Here is a 25,585-nt window from a genome sequence, read left to right on the forward strand (position 1 = left end):
GAGGCTCCATTGGAGCAAAGATGGCCCGGGCGCTGGGGATGGCTCCTTGGCCTCTGCCCCAGGCGCTAGAGTGGCTCTGGTCGCGGCAAAGCGACGCCCCGGAGGGGCAGAGCATCGCCCCCTGGTGGGCGTGCCGGGTGGATCCCGGTCGGGCGCATGCGGGAGTCTGTCTAACTGTCTCTCCCCGTTTCCAGCTTCAGAAAAAAATAAAAAAATAAAAAAAAAAATAAAACAAGGATGATGTACCCCTTCACATCCACTAGGATGGATAAAATAAAAAGTACGGCCAATACTAAGTGCAGATAAGAACACAGAGCTACTGGACCTCTCATATTTGGCTTAGGGGGAATGCAAGATGGCATAGGCCCTTCAGACAGCCATGTGTTTACCTCTCACAAGCTAAACATATATTCCCTATATAATCACACTCCCAAATATTTATCTAGAGAAATGAAAACTTTTATTTATATAGCAGCTCTATTCATAATTGTCCCAAACTAGTAACAGCCTAAGTGTGATCCAACATCCATGTGACAGAATACTGCTCAGCAAGACAAAGGAACAGACTGTTGGTAGCCTCAGCAACTTGGATGAGTCTCAAAGGCATTACGCTGAATGAGCAAAGCTACACTCCAAAGGTTACATACTGTGTCATCCATGTAAATGGCATTTTTGAATAGACTGAACTACAGTGATAGAGAAAGATGAGTGGTTGCCCGGGACTGGGTGTGAAGGGAGGCAGGACCATAAGGCTGTGGTTCTCAAACTTTTTGAAGTCGGGGCGCATTTAAAATTCTACAAATAATTGTAGGCATACTATATACAAATTTCTGAGAAATATGTTATAATAATTAAGTCAAATAGTAAAGAAAAAAAATAAAGTCCAAGTGTGCTTTTATGGTAATTAAACAAAATAAATATGACAAAATTAAATTTATTCTGATATTAAAAAACATTTTTATGTTACATTTTTGGAATCATGCTTTTTAGAATTCGTAACAAAGAGGGGTTAAGCCCTGGCCAGTTGGCTCAGTGGTAGAGCATTGGCCTGGCGTGCGGGGGACCCGGGTTTGATTCCTGGCCAGGGCACATAGGAGAAGTGCCCATTTGCTTCTTCACCCCCCCCCCTTCCTCTCTGTCTCTCTCTTCCCCTCCCGCAGCCGAAGCTCCATTGGAGCAAGGATGGCCCGGGCGCTGGGGATGGCTCCTTGGCCTCTGCCCCAGGCGCTAGAGTGGCTCTGGTCGCGACAGAGTGATGCCCCGGAGGGGCAGAGCATCACCCCCTGGTGGGCAGAGCTTCGCCCCTGGTGGGCGTGCCGGGTGGATCCCGGTCGGGCGCATGCACGAGTCTATCTGACTGTCTCTCCCCGTTTCCAGCTTCAGAAAAAAAAAAAAGGGATAAAAAATTAAAAAATGACAAAAATTATCTTTTTATATATATAGATACATTCTTAGTAAGATTTAGTAAATTCAGCAGGTCCCAGCGCAAATGTGTTTTTTCATTCTTGTGTTTATGAGAAACATGAGCCTGATGTGTCCTAGTGATTTCTTCAATGTTTGGGCGTATATTTGAAAGGCAAACTCTCATTTCCTCATCAATACATTAAAGAATTCCTCTCTTTCTACTCTTAATTGTGTTGAGTGCAGAAAACCCTCGTCGTACATATTATCTTAACTTTACACCAAACAAAGGATAGAAGAAACTTGCCTCCAGTCTTTCTGGGGAACATGGGGGGGTAGTGTAAACAATCCAGCACCACAGCTTAACAGCCTTTTGCAACCTAATCAGGCAGGTGAGGTGGGGGGTTGGGCAGACTGTCAGCTTACAGCCAATTCCCCACACTTCTGTCCCCCAAAAATCTGAACTCCAAAAACCCTGTTGGTTTTTTGGTCCCCAACAGGCACATATTTCTCTGGAGTACCATAGGTGCACCTGGAAACTTTCTAGGGTGCACCAGTACACCCTGGCACACACTTTGAGAACCACTGCCATAAGGAGTAGCACAATGGAATTATTTGGGGTGATGGATCTCAGATATTCTGATTACACGAACCTATACATGAGTTCAAATGTACAGTATTCCCCTGGCCAAGAGGAGAATATTTTGTATAAAGTTGTATAATTTTAAAAATAGAATTAAAAAAAAAGTTGTCCTCCATTCCATAAACAGGTGTCAGGCACTAGACAAAAGATAGTATGTGGTGAGGCCAGTGAGAGCATCTGTGAGGGAGATATGTCTGAACCCAGTGATGACATCAAGCAGAACACGACATGGGCTATGGAGCCAGGAAGAAGGAGAGCGCCCTCGCCTTCGTGCGTGCAGGGAACCAGGAATGGCTTGAAGGAGGAATAGCAGTCATTCATTCATTCAACAAATGTTTATTGTGCCGAGTTCTGTCCTAGGCCCTGGGGATACTGCGGTGGACACGAAGGACCAGGTCCCTGCTCTCATGGAGCTCACAGTCTAGTGGATAGATGTGGACCATGACCATGCCAGCAGATAGGAACCTCAGGACCTGAGGAGCACTGGAGGAAGGTGGTGGGTGCTGTGGCCATGGAGGAGAATGCTTCAGAACGGGTGGTGGGCAGGCCTCTCCGGGAGGGGACAGGGAAACGAAGGGTAGCTTGGAGTGGAGCCTGTATCATGCGCCCTGAGAAGAGCCTGGGGGGCCCTGGGGGAGGAAGGTTTGGGTAGAACGTATGTCAATGCACAGGCTCAGAGCTGGGAAGGATCGTGAAGTGCATGAGAAACTGAGGAAGGTCAGTGAGCACAGGGGACGAGGGGAAGTGGAGGGAGAGGGGGTGTGAGCACATTGTAGACGCTGCTGTCGTGTCCCTCCTTATCCTGATGCAGGGAAGGAAGACTGGCCGGAACTAAACTGCCTGAAGCCCCTCCAGCTGAGGGTTCCTGGGTTCCTGCGAGGCCTGCAGACAGGACAGTCTGGACCCTGACACTTGCCCCTCCCACACCACGTCTCTTTGATGGGTTGACAGGAAATGGTCTCATATTCATTTAGAGCTTCAGCAGCTGTGGCCCAGAAGGAAACAGCAAGCTACCCACTTAGCCGCTCACATCATCTCACTCCACAACTGGAGCAGCCTACGGCCCCCCAGAAGGTGCGTGGGTCTGGAAGAGGGGAGGCAGGAAGAGCCCCACGGTGCCCAGCACGCACACAACCACGAACACCCACAGGAACAGCCGGTCGACCACCATGGCCACATACTTCCAGTCCTCCACAACCTGTGGGTAGACAGAGGGGGGTCACACGGTGAGTGCTGGGGTCCTCTCTGCTCTCCCTGTTCCCCAAGTTGGGCTCTCACTATCTTTCTGGAACCACACAAGCCACTCACAAATTAGAGTGTCAAGTTCTGAGTCTGAGGCTGGTCCCCAACTGGGTAAGTCTGTGCCTGTCAGGTCATCAGTGCCCCAATGGCGTTGCAAAGTCATTGGGAACTCAGGCTGTACAGAAAAATAAGGAATGTGATTGAAAACCAAACCTGAATATAAATAAGGGGATGAGGGCTGAAGATCAAAAGGCCCTTATCACTCCAGACATCCTGAGTAGGTTCCACCCACAGGGAGATTTGGGGTCCCTTGCTGAGTGGAGGGGGGCGCTGGGGACTGCAGGACACCTGGGAATCCTGATACTTAGTTTGCTCAATTCCAGTAACAGTAGCATCTGTTAGTTCCTTTAATTAAAACCCAGCCTCCTCCTCTGCATCATCTGAGTCTCTCTCTCTCTCTCTCTCCCAGAACTGGGTGTGGGGTTGGCAGACACCTGACTGGCCTCTGGAAATGTGCCTGCCTCCTCTACTGAGGGAGATGTCCCCAGAGAGATCCGACATCCTGGCTTCCCTCCCCCACGCCTGTGTTCACACCCTGGTCCGTCTGAGCTCCTCTGCATCCCTTCCCTGGTGGAGCGTGGAGCGTGGCCAGATCAGAACTCAGCAGAAGCGTTGGAATTGGAAATTTGGGTAGCAATGGGCAAGCTGACGTCAGTGACCCAGTTTATCAGGGCCCCTTCAGAGGTGTGTGTCTACCCTGATAATCCTATGTCACCCGGCTCCATACCCCAGCCAAACTCTACTGCTGCTGGCCCCTGAGACCAGCAGGCACCGCAGGGCTCTCCACGTGAGTTCTCCTCGACTTTCTTGGGTTTCTTTTTGAGAGCCCTAATTTCAGAAGACCTTTTTGTGGTGTGTGCCCCTTCCCTTTAAAAAATATTTTATGCGATTGATGCTTCTCATCTCTCTCCATTCCTGTCTGTCTGTCCCTATCTATCCCTCTCTCTGACTCTCTCTCTGTCTCTGTAAAAAAAAAAACACCCCAAAAAACATTTTATGCTATTTATTGTGACCACTTGATTGCCAAGGAGAGTGAAAATACTGCAGCTTGGAAACACAGTCTGGGCTGGCTTAGGGTCAGATACATGCTGGAAGGAAAGGAAGCATCTTTTTTTCAGCTAGACATGAGAAAGTTGATCAACCATATCCATCAAGTGCTCAGTGCAGGGTTAAGTTTAGGGATGTTAGGAAGATCTAGGTATGGAGCTTGGCTCTGCTCTGTGCCAGCTGGGTGACCCTAAGCAAGTCACTGAGCCTCTCTGAGCCTAGCTTCCCCATTGTAAAACAAGGGGTTGAGTCCATGCCACTTCACAGGGTTCCTGGGAGGGTTAGCAGTAATGCATATCAGGTCCTGGCAGAGACCTTATGTGCAGTAGGAGGTCAGTGAACACTGGCAATTTTAATAATTGTGGGTCCTGCCTGGGTTCTTCCCTAAAGAGACTTTCAATTAATTGACTCAGAAACAGAAGGAGGCCTGTGAATGCCAAGGGGATGGTGAGCCCTTTAGGAGAGAGAGAGCTCAGGATGGGTGCCAGCTCAGGCAGGGCTACAGGAGACCAGAGCTTCTCAACCTGCAAGGGCACAGGAATCACCAGGGATCTGGTTAGAAAATGCAGCTTCTGATCCCTCCCAGAGATCCTGTCTTAGTGCTGGAGGTCCAAAGCTGTATTTTGAAATATTGTTGAAGTGGTTCTCATTTAGCCATCAGGGCCCCAGACTGCATAGTAACATTTGGGAGCCAATGAATTAGGTGATGCTGAGCTGCTGAATGGCTTTTAATTAAAAAAAAAAAAAAAGTGCAAGCAAAGTAATTTTTTTTGAATTTTTCTGAAGCTAGAAACCGGGAGAGACAGTCAGACAGACTCCCGCATGCGCCCAACCGGGATCCACCCGGCACGCCCACCAGGGGGGCAATGCTCTGCCCCTCCGGGGCGTTGCTCTGCCGCAACCAGAGCCACTCTAGCGCCTGGGGCAGAGGCCAAGGAGCCATCCCCAGCGCCCGGGCCATCCTTGCTCCAATGGAGCCTCGGCTGCAGGAGGGGAAGAGAGAGACAGAGAGGAAGGAGAGGGGGAGGGGTGGAGAAGCAGATGGGCGCTTCTCCTGTGTGCCCTGGCCGGGAATCGAACCCGGGACTTCTACACACCAGGCCGACGCTCTACCACTGAGCCAACCGTCCAGGGCTAAGCAAAGTAATTTTTTTAAAAAACAAAGTCTGGCCTGACCTGTGGTGGCACAGTAGATAAAGCGTCAACCTGAAAGGCTGAGGTCACTGGTTCAAAACGCCGGGCTTGCCTAGTCAAGGCACATACCAGAAGCAACTACTATGAGTTAATGTTTTCCATTCCTCCCTTGCCTTTCTCTAAAATCAATGAATGAAATCTTAAAAAAAGAAAGAGAGAGATGATATTTCTAACCAGTTCCCAGGCTGCTGAACCCCACTCAGAAGAAGAGCTGCGTCCTACATTTCATTTGTTCAATGCTCTTCTTTGCTTCTCACAGGTGGAATCTTGGAGCTTCTCCAGCCTGCACTTTTCCTCCATGCAACTAATGGACTCCCAGTGCTCTCCCTTGAGGATGGGGTAAGTGGAAAGAAACCACAGAAAGGTAAGAGGAGGAGGAGATGCCCTCTTTTCCCCATGCAGCTGTGTGTTGTGAGGTAAACACCTGTTCGCAGGATCTGCTCTGATAAGGTGTTGAAATGAGAACATTCAGGAGGCTGTGACACTGTTCTGTCTGGTACAGAAATGTGTGTGAACGTATCTGTTACCATCTTACTCTTTTCTTCCTTTTTTTTTTTTTTTTTTAGTAGGAGATAGATAGAAACACAGAGAGAGACAAAGAGAGAGAAAGACTAGAAGGAAGAGCGATGAGAAGCATCAGCTCATAGTTGCAGCACCTTAGTTGTTCATTGATTGCTTTCTCATACGTGCCTTGACCCGGGGCGGGGGCTCCAGCTGAGCAAGTGACCCCTTGCTCAAGCCAGCAACCTTTGGGCTCCAGCCAGCAACCATGGGATCATGTCTCTGATCTCCTGCTCAGAGACAAGCATGCAACCTTGCACTCAAGCTGGTGTGCCTTCACTTGAGCTCAAGACGGCAACCTCGGGGTTTTGAACCTGGGTCCTCAGAGTCCCAGGATGATGCTCTATCCACTGTGCTGCCACTGGACAGGCTACCATCATATTCTGTGTTCAGTTACAGAATTGTCCTTTTAAGTGTTATCTGTCAGAGGAGTTGGTTGAGTCATCTACACTGTAGCACTCATTGCTTTGTCCTGTGAAAGGAAGCATAACCTCCTTTTAAAAATCTATAATTGGGTACTTGAGACTATACTTGATAATTTATTGCCCTGGTAGCAATATTTTAATTGATGTTTCTATACTTCTAAAAGGTATAATGTTTGTATGGCTTCTTGGCAAGCCTGAGGAAGGTGGGAGCAGATGCCCTCAGGGTCTCGGCCACCTGTGTCCCTAAAAGCTGCAGATGTCATTTCCAGCCCACTGACAACCTCCCACTTTGAGTGCCTGCATCTCTCTCTTCTCTGCCGGGGGCTTCTCCAGCACCCAGGGCACTTCCTACACAGCCAGCTGGTATAACTAGGAAGTGTCACCCATCAGGGATGGGAACTGAGGGGCAAATGCCATCTCCCTCCTGGGGACAGTTCTGTGGCTTATTGCCACGTAACCTCAGGAGGCCTTGAACGGGGCTGAGCCTCTGGAGCCCACAGCAGTATCCTGCTCATTGATACCCATGTTGTTTTCCTCTCCCTCCCCCGTGTCACTGTCCCTCCTTCCTCACGCCGCCCTGAGATCCAGTCTCACATAAACCGCCTTTTGTTCAGGTCCTCATCTTAGCATCTGCTTTTGGGGAACGCAAAACAAACAAAAACGATCACTGGTCCTTCCTTCCTCTCCCCCAGTGGATGAAGCTATAATAGAACTCATCTTTGTTTTGGATTCCTTATTCCGACAAAGAGTTTGTGAGCCCTTGTCCAATAGGAATTAACTGTGGGAACTGGGAAACTGGCAGCACTGTCTGAGCATCCACTGGGTAGCGGGCAGGAGGTGGGCTAGCAACTTACGCTCTGGTCCTCATCGTCGCTCTTCATGTGCTGGGCGATGAAGCTGACGCCCTCTAAGGCCTCCTGCACGTCCTGCTGGAACCTCCCAGAAGACCTCAGCCGGAAATCCCGGGGGATCCCCACCAAGTTGGAGCTGGCGGGAGACTTGGGAGCCGCGGAGGCAGGGTTCACAAAGTACATGGAGCTCCCGTAGAGGCTGGAGGAGCTGGCAGGGCCTGTGGCCAAGGCAGTGGCGGCAGTGGCCTCAGACTGGCTCAGGCGAGACTGGCTGGGCTGGGGGGTCCTTAAGGGGCTGCTGTCAGGGCGCTTCATGAAGAGAAAGGTGGGCAGCTGATGTAGAAAGCAGCGCTTGACCCAGGGTGCCATGGTGTGGGTGCTGGGTGAGCGGTGGTGCACATTGAGCACGCACACGCTGGTGACAATGGAGAAGGTGACCAGCACCATGGTGAACATGAGGTACTTGCCGATGAGCGGCACATCCAGGGAGGTAGGTGGCACGATCTTGGAAATAAGCAGCAGGAAGACAGTGAGCGCCAGCAGCACAGAGATGCACAGTGTCATCTTCTCGCCGCAGTCAGACGGCAGGTAGAAGACGAGGATGGCCAGCGAGGTGATCAGCACACAGGGGATGATGACGTTGATGGTGTAGAAGAGCGGCTTGCGCTTGATGATGAAGTCGTATGTCACATCCACATAGCTAGGGTCCTGTGGGTTCACCATCCTCCGTCCTGGGAGGGCCAATATGTCCCATTCACCGCTGGGAGTGAAGTCGTCCATACTGGCTGTGGGCGATTTAAGGACCATGTCAATCTCCGTGTGGTCGTAAGTCCAGGAGCGGAACTTGAGGCTGCAGTTCTGCTGGTCAAAGGGGAAGTGTTTCACTTCGATCTTGCAGGCGCTCTTGCAGATGGCTGGGGGCAGCCACATGACGCTGCCATTGGATTGGACCACCACGTTGGTGTAGAGAGATACCTCGTAGGTCCCATCAGCACTGCAGTGGGGCAGGGCCCAGAGGACAGCAGCATGAAATACACAGACAAGGGCAGGCTTGTTGCTAGAACTCACCAGAGAACCCGTAGGATAATTTCTCACTAGGCGCCCTCCTGCCCCAGGACCCTCGCTGGGAAGCCTGCTTTACTTGGTCACTGCAGGAAGGCGTCACCTGGATTAGCTCATTAAGGCTGCACAACAGTTCAGTGAGGCACATTTTGTTATTATCCCCATTTTATGCATGGGAAAACCAAGACTCAGAGCAGTTAAGTGACTTCTTCAAGGACAGAAAACTGGTAAGCAGAACAACTAAGATTTGAACTCATGTCTGTTGTCCCTAGAACACACACTCATAATTATTTTATGCTTCCACTGGTATAACTATGAACCGGGGAGAGTCCCTTTAGCTCCCTCTACTGAGCTAAGATATTTATACGTAGTAAGTCAGTCGAATGACCAACACCCAGCACTGACCAAGCAACAAGGGGTCAAAAAGACAGTATGGAGGACAGAAAGAGCACTTGGAGTCAGGGTGCTAGTCCTGGTCCCAGCGGTGTCTGAATGAGTCTCTGGGACTTCAATTCCTCCTCTGAGGGCACCAGCTCTGCTCATCTCTAATTCCTCTTTCAGCCTGATGGCCAGGAAGTCGGGGTGAAGCCCAGATGGGGCTCAGGGCTGGACTCAGGACTGGAGGACCCCAGAGCTGGGGCCTGGTGTCCAGGCCCAGCCCTCACCACCTCTGCCAACCCCGCCACTCACTTGTTGTAAAGCACGATGTCAGGCAGCCAGATGCGCTTTGCAGGGATCCTCAGGATCTTCACACCCTCGTAGCGGGAGCTGTTCCAGGCCAGGCGGTAGTCAGTCCATTCCTAAGCAGACAAGCAAGGCCCTGTCACCTGTAGGTCCATGGCCCTGGAGGAAAGGCTTCCTGGGCTGGGGACCCTCAGGGCACTTACCTGTTTCAGCCAGATGTTGGTGGTCATTATCTGTTCCCGCTCATTCTGGGGAGGAAGAAAGGCTATCAGTTCATGGGGTGGGAGGAGTCCTCTTGTATAGACCTGCTTTATCATGCCCAAGTCTCTGAGCTCCAGGGCCAAGCGGCCCCTTGTCCATCCAGCCCGTCTTGGTGGCTCAAAGGTATTTCACACCAGGTGAGTCTGAGACAGAGCTTCTGCTCTTCACCCAAACCCGGCCCTCCGCGGCATTGCCTTCTCAGTGAATTGCACCCCAGACATGTACCATAGTATCTTCTTCTCTATTTCCCACCCCTTTTCTATCATTTGTCAGGATGTTTTCTGTTGACCTCTCTTCCAATTCCTTAATCTTCTCTTTTGCTATGAGTCTGCTATGAAATCCATCCTGTGATGGGCTTGAAATTCTCCATCACTATCATTTTCTGGAACATATTAGTGGCTATTTTCTCTTTAGATTATTTATTTTATTTATTATTTATTTTTTAATAGTGATAAAATTCACATAACATAAAATGTACCACCTTAATGGTAGTTTTTTAAAAGTTAGTAACTAAATAATCTGTATGTCTTTTTCCATTGTCTCTTTTTTTCCCTCCTCTTGGTCTTTCCTTATTTTGTCTTGTCTGATTGGGTGCCTAGCAAATTTTTATCTGACTTTATAGTCAGGGATCGTTTACCAATAGGGATGTGTTCTGAGGAATGTGTCAGTAGGAAATTATACCTGATGGTATAGCCTACCACACACCTGGGCTGTGTAGACTATTGCTCTTGGACTACAAACCTACAGAGCACGTTACTATACTGATGTTATACCCGATGTTACACGATGATTATAGACCCGCAACATCCGGGTATTTAACACTTTCTCATACTGGCAAGAAAATTTTGGGAGACCAGCACTGGTCTGTGGCCTGGCAGTTAAAAAACATGCCATAGACCATCAGGGTCACCTCCTGGAACCTGGTCCCGCAAGTCCTGGCTGAGCTCTCCAAGACCTTTAAATAAATTATTTTTCAGAGATGGGGGCACAGCTTTTCTAATTGTCACGGAAAGGTGAATCTGCACCAAGCTACTCTGCCATCACTGAAAGCAGAAAACCTTTATTCACTTTTTAAAAATCTTTTTTATTTATTTATTTATTTACTTTTTTTTACTTTTTATTTAATGAGAGGAGAGGAGGCAGAGACAGACTCCCACATGTACCCTGACTGGCATCCACCCAGCAAGCCCACTAGGGGGTGATGCTCTGCCCATCTGGGGCCATTGCTCAGCAACCGAGCTCTTCTTAGTGTCTGAGGTGGAGGCCATGTAGCCATCCTCAGCACTTGGAGGCAACTTGCTTCAATTGAGCCATGGGCAGGAGGGAAGGGGGAGAGAGAGAAAGAGAGAGAAACAAGAGGGAGAAGGGGTGGAGAAGCAGATTGGTGCTTCTCCCGTGTGCCCTGACTGGAAATCAAACTTGGGATATCTACATGCTGGGCTTATGCTCTACTACTGAGCCAACCAGCCAGGGCCTAAAACAATCTTTTAAAGCTGAGGTATAATTTCTATACAGTGAAATGCATACATCTTAAGTGTACAGTTTGATCAATGTTAACAAATGCATTACCCACGTAGCCCACCTCCTTTCAAGATGTAGAACATTTCCATCACCCAGAAAGTTTTCTCGTGTCTCAGTCCTGTCCTTCACTCCCCTTCACCCTTAATTTATGCATATGGAAAAAATCAGATAGACAATCTGGGACCTTGTTCACGAGTCCAGGCAATGCCAGAGCAAAAGCCAAGTCACCCAACCCTCAGCCCCGCATACTGAATGGCCACTCCTTTCCCCCAGATGTGGCCAGGGCTCTGAAGGCCCCCTGGGCCCCTGCCCCCTGCGCCTACCACGCTGATGAGCTGGGTCAGGGAGAGCTCCAACCGGATGGAGATGAGCTGAGAGGAGCTGGTAGCTGGGCGGATCAGGTTGTTGTAGTGGGTTTTGTTCAGAAGGTCATCCATGAGCTTCTCCTCAGCGTTGGCCATGCGACAGTCCCCTGGGAAAACACATAGTCAGACCTGGTGGCCCTCCCCCAGTGACACCCACTGCAGCCAGTGGGAGGGAAAGGGAGTGCTTCAAGGGCCAAAAGCACAGGGGTCTTCAGGGCTGGTTGCAGCAGCTAAACTGATGGCAGGCCTACCTCTCCTTGGGGACTTCCAAGTAAATATCTAGGACAGAGCTCAGCTGTCCTCCCACATTCTTTTAGCAGTGAGTAACACCCCACTCTCTAGACATCTGGTCCAAAACCTGTGCATCTTCAAGCGGCCACCCAGTTCCACTATATTACCTTCCAGGTCTCAGTCTGCCCTGATCTGTCACCATTTTCCTTGGCTCTTCAGTGAGAGAATATGTATGTGGAAGTGGGGGAAGAGGGACACTCAGAGAGGAAGGTTGGGGACAGCCCAGGAGTGAGGAAAGAGATGAGGGTGTGCAGAAATATTAGTGTGGGGGTTGAGGAGCAGGTGGGAGAAGAGAGGGAATAAGGGAGGCTGAGGAGGTGGGGGCGCCAGGAGGGGCTGCCAGCTCACCAGGCTTAGGACTGAAGGGCCAGCTCACTGGTCTTACCAAACTCCTTCCTCTGGGTGGGGTCAGGGGGGCCAGAGCGTGAACTGTTCCAACTGAGCAAGTAGGAGGAGAACTCCTGGGCGGGTGCCGCCATCACCCTGCCTGTTCCGTGCACTTTCCAACTTGCTGCGTATCTGGAGCAGATGCTCCATTTAGTGCCCTGAGAAAGATGCTCTCAGTGCACCTGCACTTCCAGCCCTCCCCCATTCTGCCTCAGGCTGTCCAGACTGGTCCTCTGGTGCTTGGCCTAGATTCTGAGCCCTGCCTCTCATGCCCCGAGCCCCCTCCCAGAGGCCAGCTGCTTGAATGCCCTGGAAGTCAGTCTGCAGCCCCAGGCTACAGCTGGGTCTCTCCCACTACCCTTCTTTAGTATATATATTTGCTGACCAGTATTTTATAAAGAGGGGTGTGGCCTGCCCAAGCCCATTTGGCATGTCTGTGTCAGCGCTGGGGTCTGAATCTGCAGCTCCTGACCCCCAGCCCTGCAGTCCTGGGGAAGGCTGGTCCACCTGGGTTCTTGAGAGGCCAGGGCTGCTCTGCAGGCTTCTGGCTCTGAGCCTACTTGGCACGCTCAGGTTGTCTGTCCACCTTTGGGCCTGTCCTGCCTCTCAGGCCTTCAGCTGGCCCTGAGGGACCCTCCCCCATCTCTCTATTGAGGATACTGAGACCAAAGATGGGAGGCACTTAATCTAGGACCCCCAGCAAGTCAGAGGCAGAGCCAGGTCCAGGAGCCTTTTTCAGAGCTAGGCCCTCCTCGGTCCTTGGGCCTTCTTTTCTGCCCTGATAATTTCCCATAAGGAGGCTGCCCCTGCAGAGGCCTGTGGTATCCAGAGTCAAGTGTGTGCTCATGCACGCCTATGTTTGGACTTATATGTGAGGGTGGGGCTGGGGTAGGGATGACCAGCTGGGCTGCTGTGGGCTGGAATGCACTCTTACCCTCACCCCCCAAAAGAGCCCAGAACAGCACACATTGAGATTTTCCAATCTGCAGCTTTGTACATGTGAGGCTTGCTGGGTCCAAAAGACAAGGAACAGGCCTCTCACCCCAAGATGACAGGGTGGCCCAGAATGGGTGGACGCTTCTAGGGCACAGTCTCATCGCAGCCCTGGGGCTGACACCACGGAACAGAAAGCCTGCCACCAGGGGTCAGTCACAACCCAATGATTCTGAGGAGGAATGGGCCAATGTACATCCGTCTAATAGGGCAGGCCGTCTCTGGAAACACTGCTTCCCAGCAGAACAGAGCTAACAATCCAAGAAGACCACGGCTGAGATTCTAAACTGTGTGAGCATATGTAAGTGAGCATAGCTGGTCTATAAATCTATGTGGAAAAATGGAAAGATAATCCCTACTTTGGAATCAAACTACAGAAGGGAAAGGTCACCAAATCTTGGCAAGTGTGTACCTGAAAGCCAATGATTTTCAGTTGGAGGAGGGGTGTCCTTAACTGAGGCTGGAAATCTCTTTTTATTAAAGGGCAGCTATTGCCTGACGAGGCAGTGGTGCAGTGAATAGAGCGTTGGCCTGGGACACCGAGGACCCAGGTTCAAAACCCCGAGGTCTCTAGCTTGAGCATAGGCTCATCTGGCTTGAGCATAGGCTCACCAGCTTGAGTGCGGGGTCGCCGGCTTGAGTGTGGGATCATAGACATGACTTCATGGCTGCTGGGTTACACCCAAAGGTTTCTGACTTGAAGCCCATGGTTGCTGGCTTGAGCCTACGGTTGCTGGTTTGAGCAAGGGGTCACTGGCTCAGCTGGAGCCCCCTGGTCAAGACACATATGAGAAAGCAATCAATGAACAACTAAGGTGCTGCAATGAAGAACTGATGCTTCTCATCTCTCTCCCTTCCTGTTTATCCCTGTCTCTCTCATTCTCTTGCTAAAAAAGGGGTGGGGCAGCTATGGATTTTAAAAAGTTTGGGTTTTTTTACACAAAAAATCTGTTACTAAAAGCTCACCTTTATGATCAGTAGCTTACCCAGTTATGTGTAAGAATCACCTGGATGCTATATAAATGCAGATCCCAGGCTGTTTCCAGAGATTATGATCTGTAAGCTAAGGTGAGGCCCAGGAATCTGTACTGGGTGATTCTGATGCAGGACCATGTTTAATAAACACTGCAACTGACTCACACATCTGAGTCCCCACATCTGTAGGCAAGGCATATTATTTCCAAAGGACAGATAGGGAAACTGAGGCCCAGAGAGGGAAAAGGAATGGCATGGGGTCACCAGCAAGTGGTGACAGAGCCAGGAGTGCGGTCATGTCTCTGACTCCACTTTTCTGTCCTGCCGGCAATACCCCTGTGGTGTGTCTGTCCCAGGAAGACATATCTCTGGTCCTTCAGGCTGGCCACAGCTAGGAGGACAAGCTTGGGCCAGAGGGTAGGAGCTGAAAGGGTCCTTGGTGTTCAGGTGGGAAACAGGCCTAGGGAAGGCAATCCTCACATCTGGACTCTGCCTGGAAGAGCTGATTGGGTGTCCCTCCTGGTCATGAGAACCTGTAGCTTCCTGAGTGACCCTCAGCCAAGCTGGCTGTCCAGGCCAGGCCCAGGGTGGAACACCAGAGGTGGTGGTGTTTGCTAGGAGATCCACCCCAAACTGCACACATTCCCGGGCTGGCAGGTTGGGCAAGCGCCCCCCATCAACGCCTAGCGGTGGGCTTGCTGCTGGTGCCCACACTCGCAGGGAGGAAACTTTGGGACCCAAAACCGGTGTCTGCTGCCTCCCTTCGCGCTGGGCTGAGTGAGCCGCCAGCGGACGCGGAGCCCGTGTCCCCGACCTGCCACCCGTGGGCACTGGCCACGCGTGAGGAACTGGTCCCCACCCCAGCCTAGCAGACCCGCCCCCGTCTGGCCAAGACAACCTCAGCCACAGCCTTCCCACCTGTGGCCCGTCCAGCGGGCTCTGGATCCGGCGCCCTCCCTCCTTCCCCGAGGCGGACTCACCGCACCCGCAAAGGGCAGCCAGGGATAAAAGGACCAGGGGATGCGTGCTCCTCATGGCGGGCGGGGCCAGGGAAGCAGCACCGCGAGATCGTGTCGGACCAGTGGGCACCGGTGGCCGAGAGCAGGTGAGAGGGCAGGTGTAGTCTCGGATGAAGAGCGTACGGCGGGCGCTAGGACCCGGGTCAGAGCCGGCTCAGCAGTTTAGGCAAAGGTTGTGACTCCGCCCACTCAAGACCGGAGGGAGGTGCCCACTCGGGGGCGGGGCACAGAGTTGAGCCCAGTGGTGGCCTTGGTACCTCCAAACCTACTTCTGAAGCTGCAGGACTACACCTGCGCCCTTTGTACAGTTGGGAAGACTGAGGCACATGCCTGCGCAGAACCCTTGTACTCTTGGGGAGGTGATTGTGCTCCTGCCCGGAGGTCCCCAAGCTTTGACTGCTGTCAGAAATCAGGGCTGGGGAGAAAATGATCTGAAACCTAGGTTCGTGGCGTTTACTGGAAGAAAGGAGTGCGGCACGGAGCGGGTGAAAGCCGAATTGGGCACAGTATCAGCAGACACTGGGGGCGGGGCGCTTAGGAAGAGTGTGGCATCTGGGAGGGTGCAATTCAAGGAGGAAAGACTTGGGGATGAAAATGTAAATCAGTCGTTTCAAGAATGCCATTTTGAAGCTCCTTGAAAATACAGAGGAGGAAAGGTCCAGGGTAATAGGACCTTTTTGGAAAAGATAGATATCATAAACACATTTAATGCTACCTGCATTTTATCTCTACTTTAAAATGTTTTATTCCTGGACTTGCTGCTTAATGGGTGTGTGGTTCCTTCTGGAGTGAGGAAATGGTTTGGAACTAAGCAGATGTGGTAGTTGTACAGAATTGTGAATGTACTAAATTCAACTGAAGGGTACACTTTAAAACGGCTAGTTTTATGTTATGTAAATTTCACCTCAATAAAAACAACCAAAAAAAAAATCTATTTCAAACAAGTGATTTCTGGCTCTGAGGCCCCCTCTGTGAGTTGAGATCTTGTGGTGACCTAAGGCTGCATTCTGTGAAAGCGCAGAGAAGGGGGAGACCTCTCTGCAGGAGGAGTCACGGAAGGCTTCCTGTAACAAATGATCCTCCAGCTGAGTGTTGAAAAACAGGCTGCAGTTGTCAAGCTTGGTGAGGGTGTGGGCAGACAGTGGAAGCAAGGTTGACAAGGGTGGGAGGTTGGCGTGCAGAAAATGACACAGTGAAGGAACCCCAAGGTTTGATCTGGAGCATGAGGCATAGTGGTGAGAGCTGGGGCTTGAAGGGAGCCTTAAGGAGGCACAGTCGGCTGGGATAGGGTGCTCGGCTCTGAGGCGATGGGGAGCCACAGGAGGTCTTGGAGTGATGTAATTTAGCTCAGATTTGCACTACATTTGCCTGCAGGCTTGAAAGTGGAATGGCCAGGCCTGTCTTGGGTGAGGGGCTGTGGCAGGAATCCTGGGGAGCAAGAGAAGGCTGTGGGGGTGGGAGGAGCCCCCATTCCTAGATGCCTCTCTGAGCTCCTGTCAGGATGCTCCCTCCTCCTCCAGGAAGTCTCCCCCCTCATCTCTTAGCACCTTCAGTGACACTTGTCTCTTAACAGAACTGTTAAAAGGGTCAGCCTGACCAGGTGGTGGCGCAGTGGATAGAGCGTCGGACTGGGATGAGGAAGGACCCAGGTTCAAGACCCCGAGGTTGCCAGCTTGAGCGCGGGCTTATCTGGCTTGAGCAAAGAGCTCACCAGCTTGGACCCAAGGTCGCTGGCTCCAGCAGCGGGTTACTCGGTCTCTGAAGGCCCACGGTCAAGGCACATGTGAGAAAGCAATCAATGAACAACTAAGAAGTCGCAACTCGCAACGATTGATGCTTCTCATCTCTCTCCGTTCCTGTCTGTCTGTCCCTGTCTATCTCTGCCTCTATTAAAAAAAAAAAAAGGGGGGGGGTCAGATCTGCCCCATGGTAGCCTAAAAGTGCTCCAGGACAGGGCGGGGCTTTGATCCTCATTTCTCAGGGCAAGTGGTTGGAAAGCCACAGTGTGCCAGGCCCCTTCTAGGTGCTAGATACTTCACAATTATTTCTCATTTTGTCCTCACAAGAATTTATTGCCCACACTTTACAGTAGAGAAAACTGAAGGGCAAGGTGGGTAGAGCTAGGGTTTGAACCCAGGACTACAGGCAGCAGAGCCCACAGCTGGGGCGGGAGGTGAAGCTTCTATTTCCATTCCTGTTGGGCCTCTGTTGGGTCCCAGAGGCCCTTGCTCCCTGACCCAGCCACTCTCAGCTCTTTCCTCTCCACCTGCTCCCTCTGCTGCGGGCACAGCTTGCTACCCCAGTGCTCATCAGTGTCTGGGCACGCAGCAGCTTGGCTACAGAGCCAGAAGCAATGGAGGCTCTGCAGCTGGGGCTTGTGAACATGGGTCAGGGCTGACTCAGACCAGAGACCTTGTGAGTGCAGACCTGAGGGGTTTGAGACAAAGAACTGCCCATCCCCTCTGCTCTGGTGGAACCCACCCCAGGCATTTTCTAGGCCTGTTCTCAGAGCCTACTGCTAGCCTGTCATCTTGCTAGGTCTCAGAGAATCATCCTCTGATACTCAGCAGGTTGGAATGATTTTCCTCCATGCTCCTTCCATCCTTGGACTTTATGGCTTTCAAAGTGTAGGTGACAGTTAAGGTTATGAGGCCGATGGACGTGGGTTCCCATCCTGCTCTGACACTTGGGCAGAGGTAGATTTAACGGTGGGTGCATCGGGCCCCAACTTCTACAGGGCCCCGCAAAACCCCAACTTTACATTTTTTTCTAATGACACCAAGTTTGGTTTCATATGTGCAATTTTAACAATAGTACATAATATTTTTTATTTATTTAAAAATATGGTTAACATGTATTTTTATTTTCTCTCTCTCTCTCTCTCTCTCTCTCTCTTTTAAAGGGGTCCAATATTTTCTTCTGCGCCCAGAGCCTCAACCAACCTTAATCTGCCTCTGCACTTGGGGTGAAGTGACTTTGAACAAGTTCCTTTTTCCTTTTCCTCAATTTGGGGCTGCCCTGATGATTACAAGGCAATGTGGGCAAGCATGTGGCAAGTGCTCAGTAGTGGTTGTCGCATAGCGGGGGAGGGAAAGATGCAAGAGTTCTTGGTTAGATTGACTTGGGGTCAAATCCCACTTTGGACATTTAGTGTCTGTGATGGGTAAGTTACCCACCTTCCTGAGCATTGGGGTTTTTTTTTGTTTTTTGTTTTAAATTTTTTTTTCTTTTTTTGCATTTTTCCGGAGCTGGAAATGGGGAGGCAGTCAGACAGACTCCCGCATGCACCCAACCGGGATCCACCCAGCATGCCCACCAGGGGGCGATGCTCTGCCCCTCTGGGGCGTTGCTCTGTTGCATCCAGAGCTATTCTAGCGCCTGAGGCAGAGGCCACAGAGCCATCCTCAGCGCCTGGGCCATTTTTGCTCCAATGGAGCCTCGGCTGCGGGAGGGGAGGAGAGAGACAGAGAGGAAGGAGAGGGGGAGGGGTAGAGAAGCAGATGGGCGCTTCTCCTGTGTGCTCTGGCTGGGAATCGAACCCGGGACTCCTGCACGCCAGGCCGACGCTCTACCACTGAGCCAACCAGCCAGGTTCCTGAGCATTGTTTTTTTCACCTGTAAAAAGATAGTAGAGGTCCTGGCTGGGCTACTCAGTTGGTTACAGTATCGTCCTGATACACCAAGTTTGTGGGTTTGATCCCTGATCAGGACACATACAAGAATCAACCAATGAATGCATAAATAAGTGGAACAACAAATCGATGTCTCTCTCTCTCTCTCCCCCCTCTCCTTCCTTTCTTCTCTCTCTAAAAATCAATTAAAAAAGAGATAATAGATAGCACATTGCCCTTCCCTCTTCTTTCTCCTGTTTCTTTTATATCAAATAGGTAGTCAGTAAGTGCTTAATAGTTGAATGGTCCCTTCCACAAGGTAATCCTGTCTCTCCAGCAGCGCTGTGGGTGGGCCACAGGGTAGGCCGCTGCTAAGTGTTTTTCTGCCCAGTCCTGCTCCCCCTGGGCCTGTCTTCCACAGTCATTACTCCTCACCCCCAGTAACCACCATTTGTCCACTTTTTTTTACAGCTTTAGCTGCTTTAGGTCCCACATATCAGTGATCTCATACAGCACTCTTCTCTGTCTGACTTATCTCGCTGAGCACATTATAACCAGCTCATAGTTCCTAAGTGTTCCCTGCATCCCAGGCCTTAATAACCAGATGAATCCAGATTGGATAAAGCTATTAATGTCCTCTTGAGAGTACACACAATTAGCCACAAGATTTTGAAAATAAATTCCTTTTTCCTATGGCCCTGACCTATACCAATTCTTGGTCTGCACATAAAGATTCCAGGGCCCTGCCCTGGCCAGATAGCTCAGTTGGTTAAGGCATTGTTCTGATATGCAAAGGTTGCTGGTTCAATTCCTGGTCAGAGCATATTCAGAAACAGATCTCTCTCTAAAATTAAACAAACAAACAAACAAAAAGATTCCAGGGCCCTCCTGGAAATTCACACCATTTATCTGGAGGCAATGCCTGGGACTCTATATCCTAACACTGCTCTGGGCTGATCTAATGCACAGCCTTGGAAAGAGTCCACAGGAAACTCCAGACAGAAGCCTCATGAGAGTGAAGAGTAAGCCTTTCTTCATTCTTTTGTTTGTAAACATTTGCTGAGCATTTACTTCTCCAGTCAATGTTTTAAATCCTAGGGACACAGTAGTAAATAAAACAGAGTCCGTATTCCCATTCCTTCTAGTGCAGTCCCAACCCCCGGGCCGCAGACCGGTATTGGTCCGTGGGCCATTTGGTACCGGTCCGCAGAGAAAGAATAAATAACTTACATTATTTCCATTTTATTTATATTTAATCTGAACGATGTTTTATTTTTTTTAAATGACCAGATTCCCTCTGTTACATCCGTCTAAAATTCACTCTTGACGCTTGTCTCAGTCACGTGATACATTTATCCGTCCCACCCTAAAAGCCAGTCCGTGAAAATATTTTCTGACATTAAACCAGCCCGTGACCCAAAAAAGGTTGGGGACCACTGTTCTAGTGGGCGGAGGATGGGGGAGACAGTGAACAGATAAAGCACTAAATGTGTGGAATCACTTCTGATTGTGATGGTGAGTGCTTTTAAGGGAACAGAACGGCATGATAAATATGGAGTGACAGGGAAAGGTACTCCAGTCCTCTGTGCCAGATGTTGGAGCTGAGACCCTAATCACCAGAAGGGGCCAGCTGTATGGAGCTCTGGGGGAAGAGCTTTCCAGGCAGAGGGAACAGGAGATGGTGAAGTCAGTGTGTGTGTGTGTGGGGACAGGGCAGAAGTTGGCAGGTGTGGCTGGCACATGTGGCTGGCATGGTGTGAACAAGGGAGAGTAGTTAAAAATGTGGTTTGGGAGAGGCAGGCAGAAAGCATAGCATTCAAGGCCTTTGAACCAAGCAAAAAGTTTAGATTTTCTTCTGATGGGTTTTAAGCAGTGGAGTAACATGACATGGGTTGTTTATTGATTAATTGACTGACTTTAGAAAAAGAGAGAGAAACATTGATTTCTTGTTTCCCTTATTTGTGCATTCACTGATTCTTGTATGCATCCTGACTGGGGATCGAACCTGCAACCTTGGTGTATCAAGATGACAATCTAACCAACTGAGCTACCTGGCCAGGGCAACTTGGTTATTTTAACTGGCTTGCTTGGCTGCTGAATGAAGACAAGAATCTAGGGGTCCAGTCTAGCAGGGAGCAGCGGACCAGTTAGGGGCTCCCGGTAGTTCACTCTAGAGCTATGGCAGCTCGGGCCTGCATGGGAAAGGTGGAGACAGAGAGAAATGAACCAACTAGAAATATAGCTGCCAGGGGGATTTGCAGTAGGATTGGACATTGGGTGTGTGTGGAGGGGAATGAGGAAAGAGAAGGCCAAGAATGATGCCTCAGTTTGGACTTGAAAAAGTGGGTGGATGATGAACCACTTCCTCAAAAGGGTGGGTGCAGAAATCTACTGGTTTGAATGTGTCTCCCCAAAATATATATGCACGGACAAAGACTTTCTTCTTGACCAACCTCACTGGCCATCCTCGTCTTCTACCTGCCGTCCGATTGCAGCGAGAAGACGACACTGTGCATCTCTGTGCTGCTGGCGCTCACTGTCTTCCTGGCTGCTCAGGCTCCTCAGCCCTCTTTTCAACGAGGCCTCCACTTCGGCCTATAAACACAGAAGACTCTCAGCACAGATGGTTTGGCCACCTCCCAAAACCTAAATGAACACTAATGTTTCTAACAGCTCAAGGTGACCTTAAGATTCCAGTCCCCTACAGCACCTGCCTGAGAAGCAAGGCTACCAGGAGAATTACTGTATTTCCCCATGTAAAAGACCTGCCCTTTCTGGAAAAATTTGGGGTCTAAAAACTGGGTGCATCTTATACAGTGGTTTTTTTACTTGAATTTCCTGGGTTTTTGCACTTGTTTTTGTGCTCATTGCTGTAGATTTTTTTTACTTGCATTTCCTGCTTTTTCACACCTGTTGTCTTTGCGCTCATTGTTTCGCACTTGTTACCAGTATATTACGGTAGGTTACATTTTGCCATATTCTGCTCAGAAAAGATTTTCGAACAGTGCTGAATTTAAGTTAAAAGTGATCCAGTTTGCAAAAGTGAAGGGAAATCGTGCTGTTGAATATAAGTTTGGTCCTCCTCCAACTGAGAAATCAATCTGAGACTGGCTACAGGAAGAAGAAACCCTACTGAAAACACCATGACAGAAGAAGGCCATGAGAGGCGAGTCAGCAAAATGTCCTGATGTAGAGAGGGAATTGAAGATATGGATTGAAGAGCAAAGGGCAATTGGAATTCCTGTGTCCACAGAGGTGGTTCAGCATGAGGCAAGAAGTATTGATGATGAAAAAGAAGTTACTGATTTCAAAGGAGGACACAATTGGTACCTCAGGTTCATGAAACAGAATGGACTAAGCATGTGTACACGCACCAGACTTGCCCAAAAGATGCCTGAAAGCTATGAGCAGAAGGTCCTTGAATTTCATCGTCTTGTCATTCAATGTCGGAAGACACATCAGTTTGAGTTGGGACAGATTGCAAATATGGACAAAGTCCTCGTTCAATATGATGTCCCAAGTAACAGAATGTTGATAAGAAGGGTGTGGAAACGGTAACTGTGAAGACAAGTGGACATGAAAAGAGCCGTTATACAGTTGTTCTAGCTTGTTGTGCCGATGGAACCAAGCTGCCTCCTATGCTGATTTTCAAACGCAAAACACTGCCAAAAGAAGACATTCATCAAGGAGTGATTGTCCATGTTCATGACAAGGGTAGGATGGATCAGGATGGGTAGAAGATCTGGTTTGAGAAAGTTTGGAGAAGGAGACCAGGTGGGCTCTTATGCAAACCTGCCCTATTGGTGCTTGATCAGTTCATGGCACACATAACAAAAAACACAAAGAAGGTTGTGCAGAGCAAAACCAAAACTTGCTGTCATACCTTGAGGCTTGACATCCCAGTTTCAACCACTTGATGTCAGCATTAACAGACCCTTCAAAGCTGCCATGAGAGACGAATGGCACCAATGGAGAAAGTCTTCTGGGGATAATTTGACACCAGCAGGAAGAGTGAAGAAGCCAACTATAGGAGAAGTTTGTACCTGGGTGAAAAGATCCTGGGATAATATCAAGACTGAGATCGTTGTCAAGTCATTTAAAAAGTGTGGCATTTCAAATGCCATAGATGGAACTGAGGATGAGGCAATATATGAAGACAGTGATCGTCATCAGACACAGATGAGGACAGGCTAATAGATGGGAGTTTTGACAGTGATGAAGAGTTGTATGAATTTTATGATGAATAAAACCTGAGTTCAATAACTTTATGTAATACATTTTTTTTCAAATATTGGGCCCCAAAATTAAGGTGCGTCTTATACATGGGAGTGTCTTATACATGGGGAAATACAGTTATGTCTATTCCCAGACAGAACCTGGTAATGGATAAGCTGTCCAGTCCCAAAGAAGTTGTGTGCAGTCCTAACTCTTGTCTCTCTGCCTTTGAAATGCACATCTACCACCACCCAGAATTGTCTTCTCTTTGAAATGCAGACATGCAGGGAAGTAAAGCCAGTTGTCCAACCCCCTTTCTACTTCCTAGAACTTTTGGCCTGGCCCACAGAGCACAGGGGTTAATGAAGTTGGAGGGAGGGCAGGGGAGGGAGAAGCTGGGCTTAGCAGCAAGGCCAGGAACCTCCAGACTTGTGGCCTTTGACCTTGGTTCATTGTTAACATTCTTTGATGTGGGCAGCAAAGCCAGGGAGAACAGCATCCCTGAGTGAGAAGTTGTCTCCGAGTGAATTTATAAGTTCCAATCAAAATCCCAAGGTATCATGAGAAGGTATCATGCTCTTACTCCCTCTGCTTCCTCCTCCCACAAAGTTGGAGAAGTTTACTTCTCCCCCAGGTAAGCACCAGTGGATAAATCTCTTTCTGCTCAAACCTCCTCCCTACTCTCCTTGTAAAACATCATCACCTCTGCACAAATCAGAGTTGACCTTATGGACCCTTTTCCCATTGCAATGGTTGTTACTGAATAACATCTATCCTTAGCCCTTTAACTAGTGTTGGCTTTATGTTCAGTACCACCTGAAGCTGTGAAGATGGTCTTTTTTTGGAAATGGGATTTTTGGGGATGTAATCTCACTGAAATGAGGTCATGTGGGATAAGAGCAGACCCTGATTCAATGACTGGATCTTCTTACAAGGGGAGGAAAATCAAGGTGCAGGGACAGACACACAAGGAGAATGCCATGTGGAGCCAACAGACCACCAGCAGCCGCAGAAGGTAAGGGAGAGGTATTTATTCAGAGTCTTCCTCAGAACCTTGAAAAGGAACAGTGCTCCCGACAGCACGATTTTGGACTTTAGCCTCCGGGATCGAGAGTATAAATTTCTGTTGCTTTAAGCCACCTAGGTTGTAGCACTTAGTTTCAGCAGCCATAGGAAACAACTCCTGCAAGACACAGGATTCATTAGCACCAGGTTGACCAGCACCCAGCACAGTGTCTGACAGATAGTGATCTCAATAAATACTTGTCGAATGACTGACCGAGTGATTTAGTCTTGGACTAAAGCAAACATGGTATCCTCCTGGCTTGGGAAGCACGTGTTGGCAGAATTGTAGAAATTCATGATAACATATCCTTTCTAATAAACACTGGGGAGTAGCACATTCTCAGGCGTGTAACAGACATCCCTCTGTCTTCCCATCAAGTCTGTGAGGAGGGCTTCGTTATGGTCATATGACACGTGAATCAGCTGAAACTTTGAGAGGGGCCTACATCACAATGTGTAAAGGTGAAGCTGAACCTGGGACCCTGTGTGTCTCACTGACCTCATGCTTGTCCCTTACGCCACATCCCTGTCACCTCAGAAAATGAGCTGCTTTCTGATGAAGCTGGTATCTGAGAGAGGTTTTGTTTTTTGTTTTTGTTCTTCAGCTTTGACCTGGGCTGATCCTGAGGCTGGGTGCATCCTGGGAGAGGGGGTGTTGGGTGGTTCCTCATCTCTGTATTACCCAGAGGTCCACTCTGTTCCAGTGAGTCTCAGCATCCGGGCACCTCCTTCCATTGCTCCTTTTCAGAGGGTCTCAAATGTGTACATGAATCACTGGGGAGTCTGTGGAAATGCAGGTTGTGACATCAGGGCCGAGTGGGTCCACGTTTCTAATTTCTTTTTTTTTTAATTTTTTTAATTTTATTTATTGATTTTTAGAGAGAGAGGAGTGAGAGAGAAAGAGAGAGAGAGAGAGAAGGGAGAGGAGCAGGAAGCATCAACTCCCATATGTGCCTTGACCAGGCAAGCCCAAGGTTTCGAACCGGCAACCTCAGTGTTCCAGGTCGACGCTTTATCCCACTGCGCCACCACAGGTCAGGCGTTTCTAATTTCTAACAAGCCCCAGGTGATGTGGATGCTGGTGCCCTGCCACGTGTTCCAGGGCTGTGGAGCTGGGAGTGGGGAGGGCAGAGAGGAGAGTATGGGAGGGGTTGGGCCTGGGTGGCTACGGTAAATGTGTGGCATCTTTGGAGGGGAAGCAGCTCATCCTCACTTTATTCCAGGCTGTCCTTGTCCTCCTCTCTACTCTTGTGAATTGTCATTAGAAACCTCTCGTCATCTCTCTCCCATCAATAGTACCGGAGAGTTAGCTGAGCATCAGGATATCTGCATTCTTATCCTTCCCAGGGGAGTCCACCTGACCATCGGGTCCCCCAGGGGCTGGCAGGCATGCTCCCTCCCTTCCCCTGTAGCCCCATGACTAACTGAGGAGGAGCTGAGCTGGCATGGGGGCCAGGGTGTAGAGATTCTGCAGCTGGTCCCCAATATGCCATCCCGACAATGAGGGAGCAGGTGGCCTATGGGGACAGCTGAGGAGCGGCCCTTTCTACTTCCTAGAACTTTTGGCCTGGCCCACAGAGCACAGGGGTTAATGAAGTTGGAGGGATGGCAGGGGAGGGAGAAGCTGGGCTTAGCAGCAAGGCCAGGAACCTCCAGACTCGTGGCCTTTGACCTTGGCTCATTGTTAACATTCTTTGATGTGGGCAGCAAAG

The 25,585-nt window shown here is 49.7% G+C and overlaps 1 protein-coding gene across 2 annotated transcripts; it reads right to left on the reverse strand.

The window, feature by feature from the left end:
• Positions 1 to 2,392: 2,392 nt before the first annotated feature.
• On the reverse strand, positions 2,393 to 15,099 carry CHRNB4 (cholinergic receptor nicotinic beta 4 subunit). 2 transcript variants are annotated; one of them, XM_066355453.1, is made up of 6 exons: positions 14,944 to 15,099; positions 11,276 to 11,424; positions 9,374 to 9,418; positions 9,177 to 9,286; positions 7,428 to 8,418; positions 2,393 to 3,242 (listed from the first exon to the last, which is right to left on the reverse strand). In XM_066355453.1, exons 1-6 carry the CDS (start codon positions 14,996 to 14,998, stop codon positions 3,102 to 3,104), a joined length of 1,491 nt encoding a protein of 496 aa, XP_066211550.1. In that variant the 5' UTR covers positions 14,999 to 15,099; the 3' UTR covers positions 2,393 to 3,101. The 2 variants fall into 2 exon arrangements, with proteins under 2 accessions (XP_066211550.1, XP_066211549.1); XM_066355452.1 differs by lacking the exon at positions 2,393 to 3,242 and adding an exon at positions 4,640 to 4,917.
• Positions 15,100 to 25,585: the final 10,486 nt, after the last annotated feature.

This window comes from Saccopteryx leptura, chromosome 13, assembly GCF_036850995.1.
Source record: "Saccopteryx leptura isolate mSacLep1 chromosome 13, mSacLep1_pri_phased_curated, whole genome shotgun sequence".
Lineage (NCBI taxonomy): Eukaryota > Metazoa > Chordata > Mammalia > Chiroptera > Emballonuridae > Saccopteryx > Saccopteryx leptura.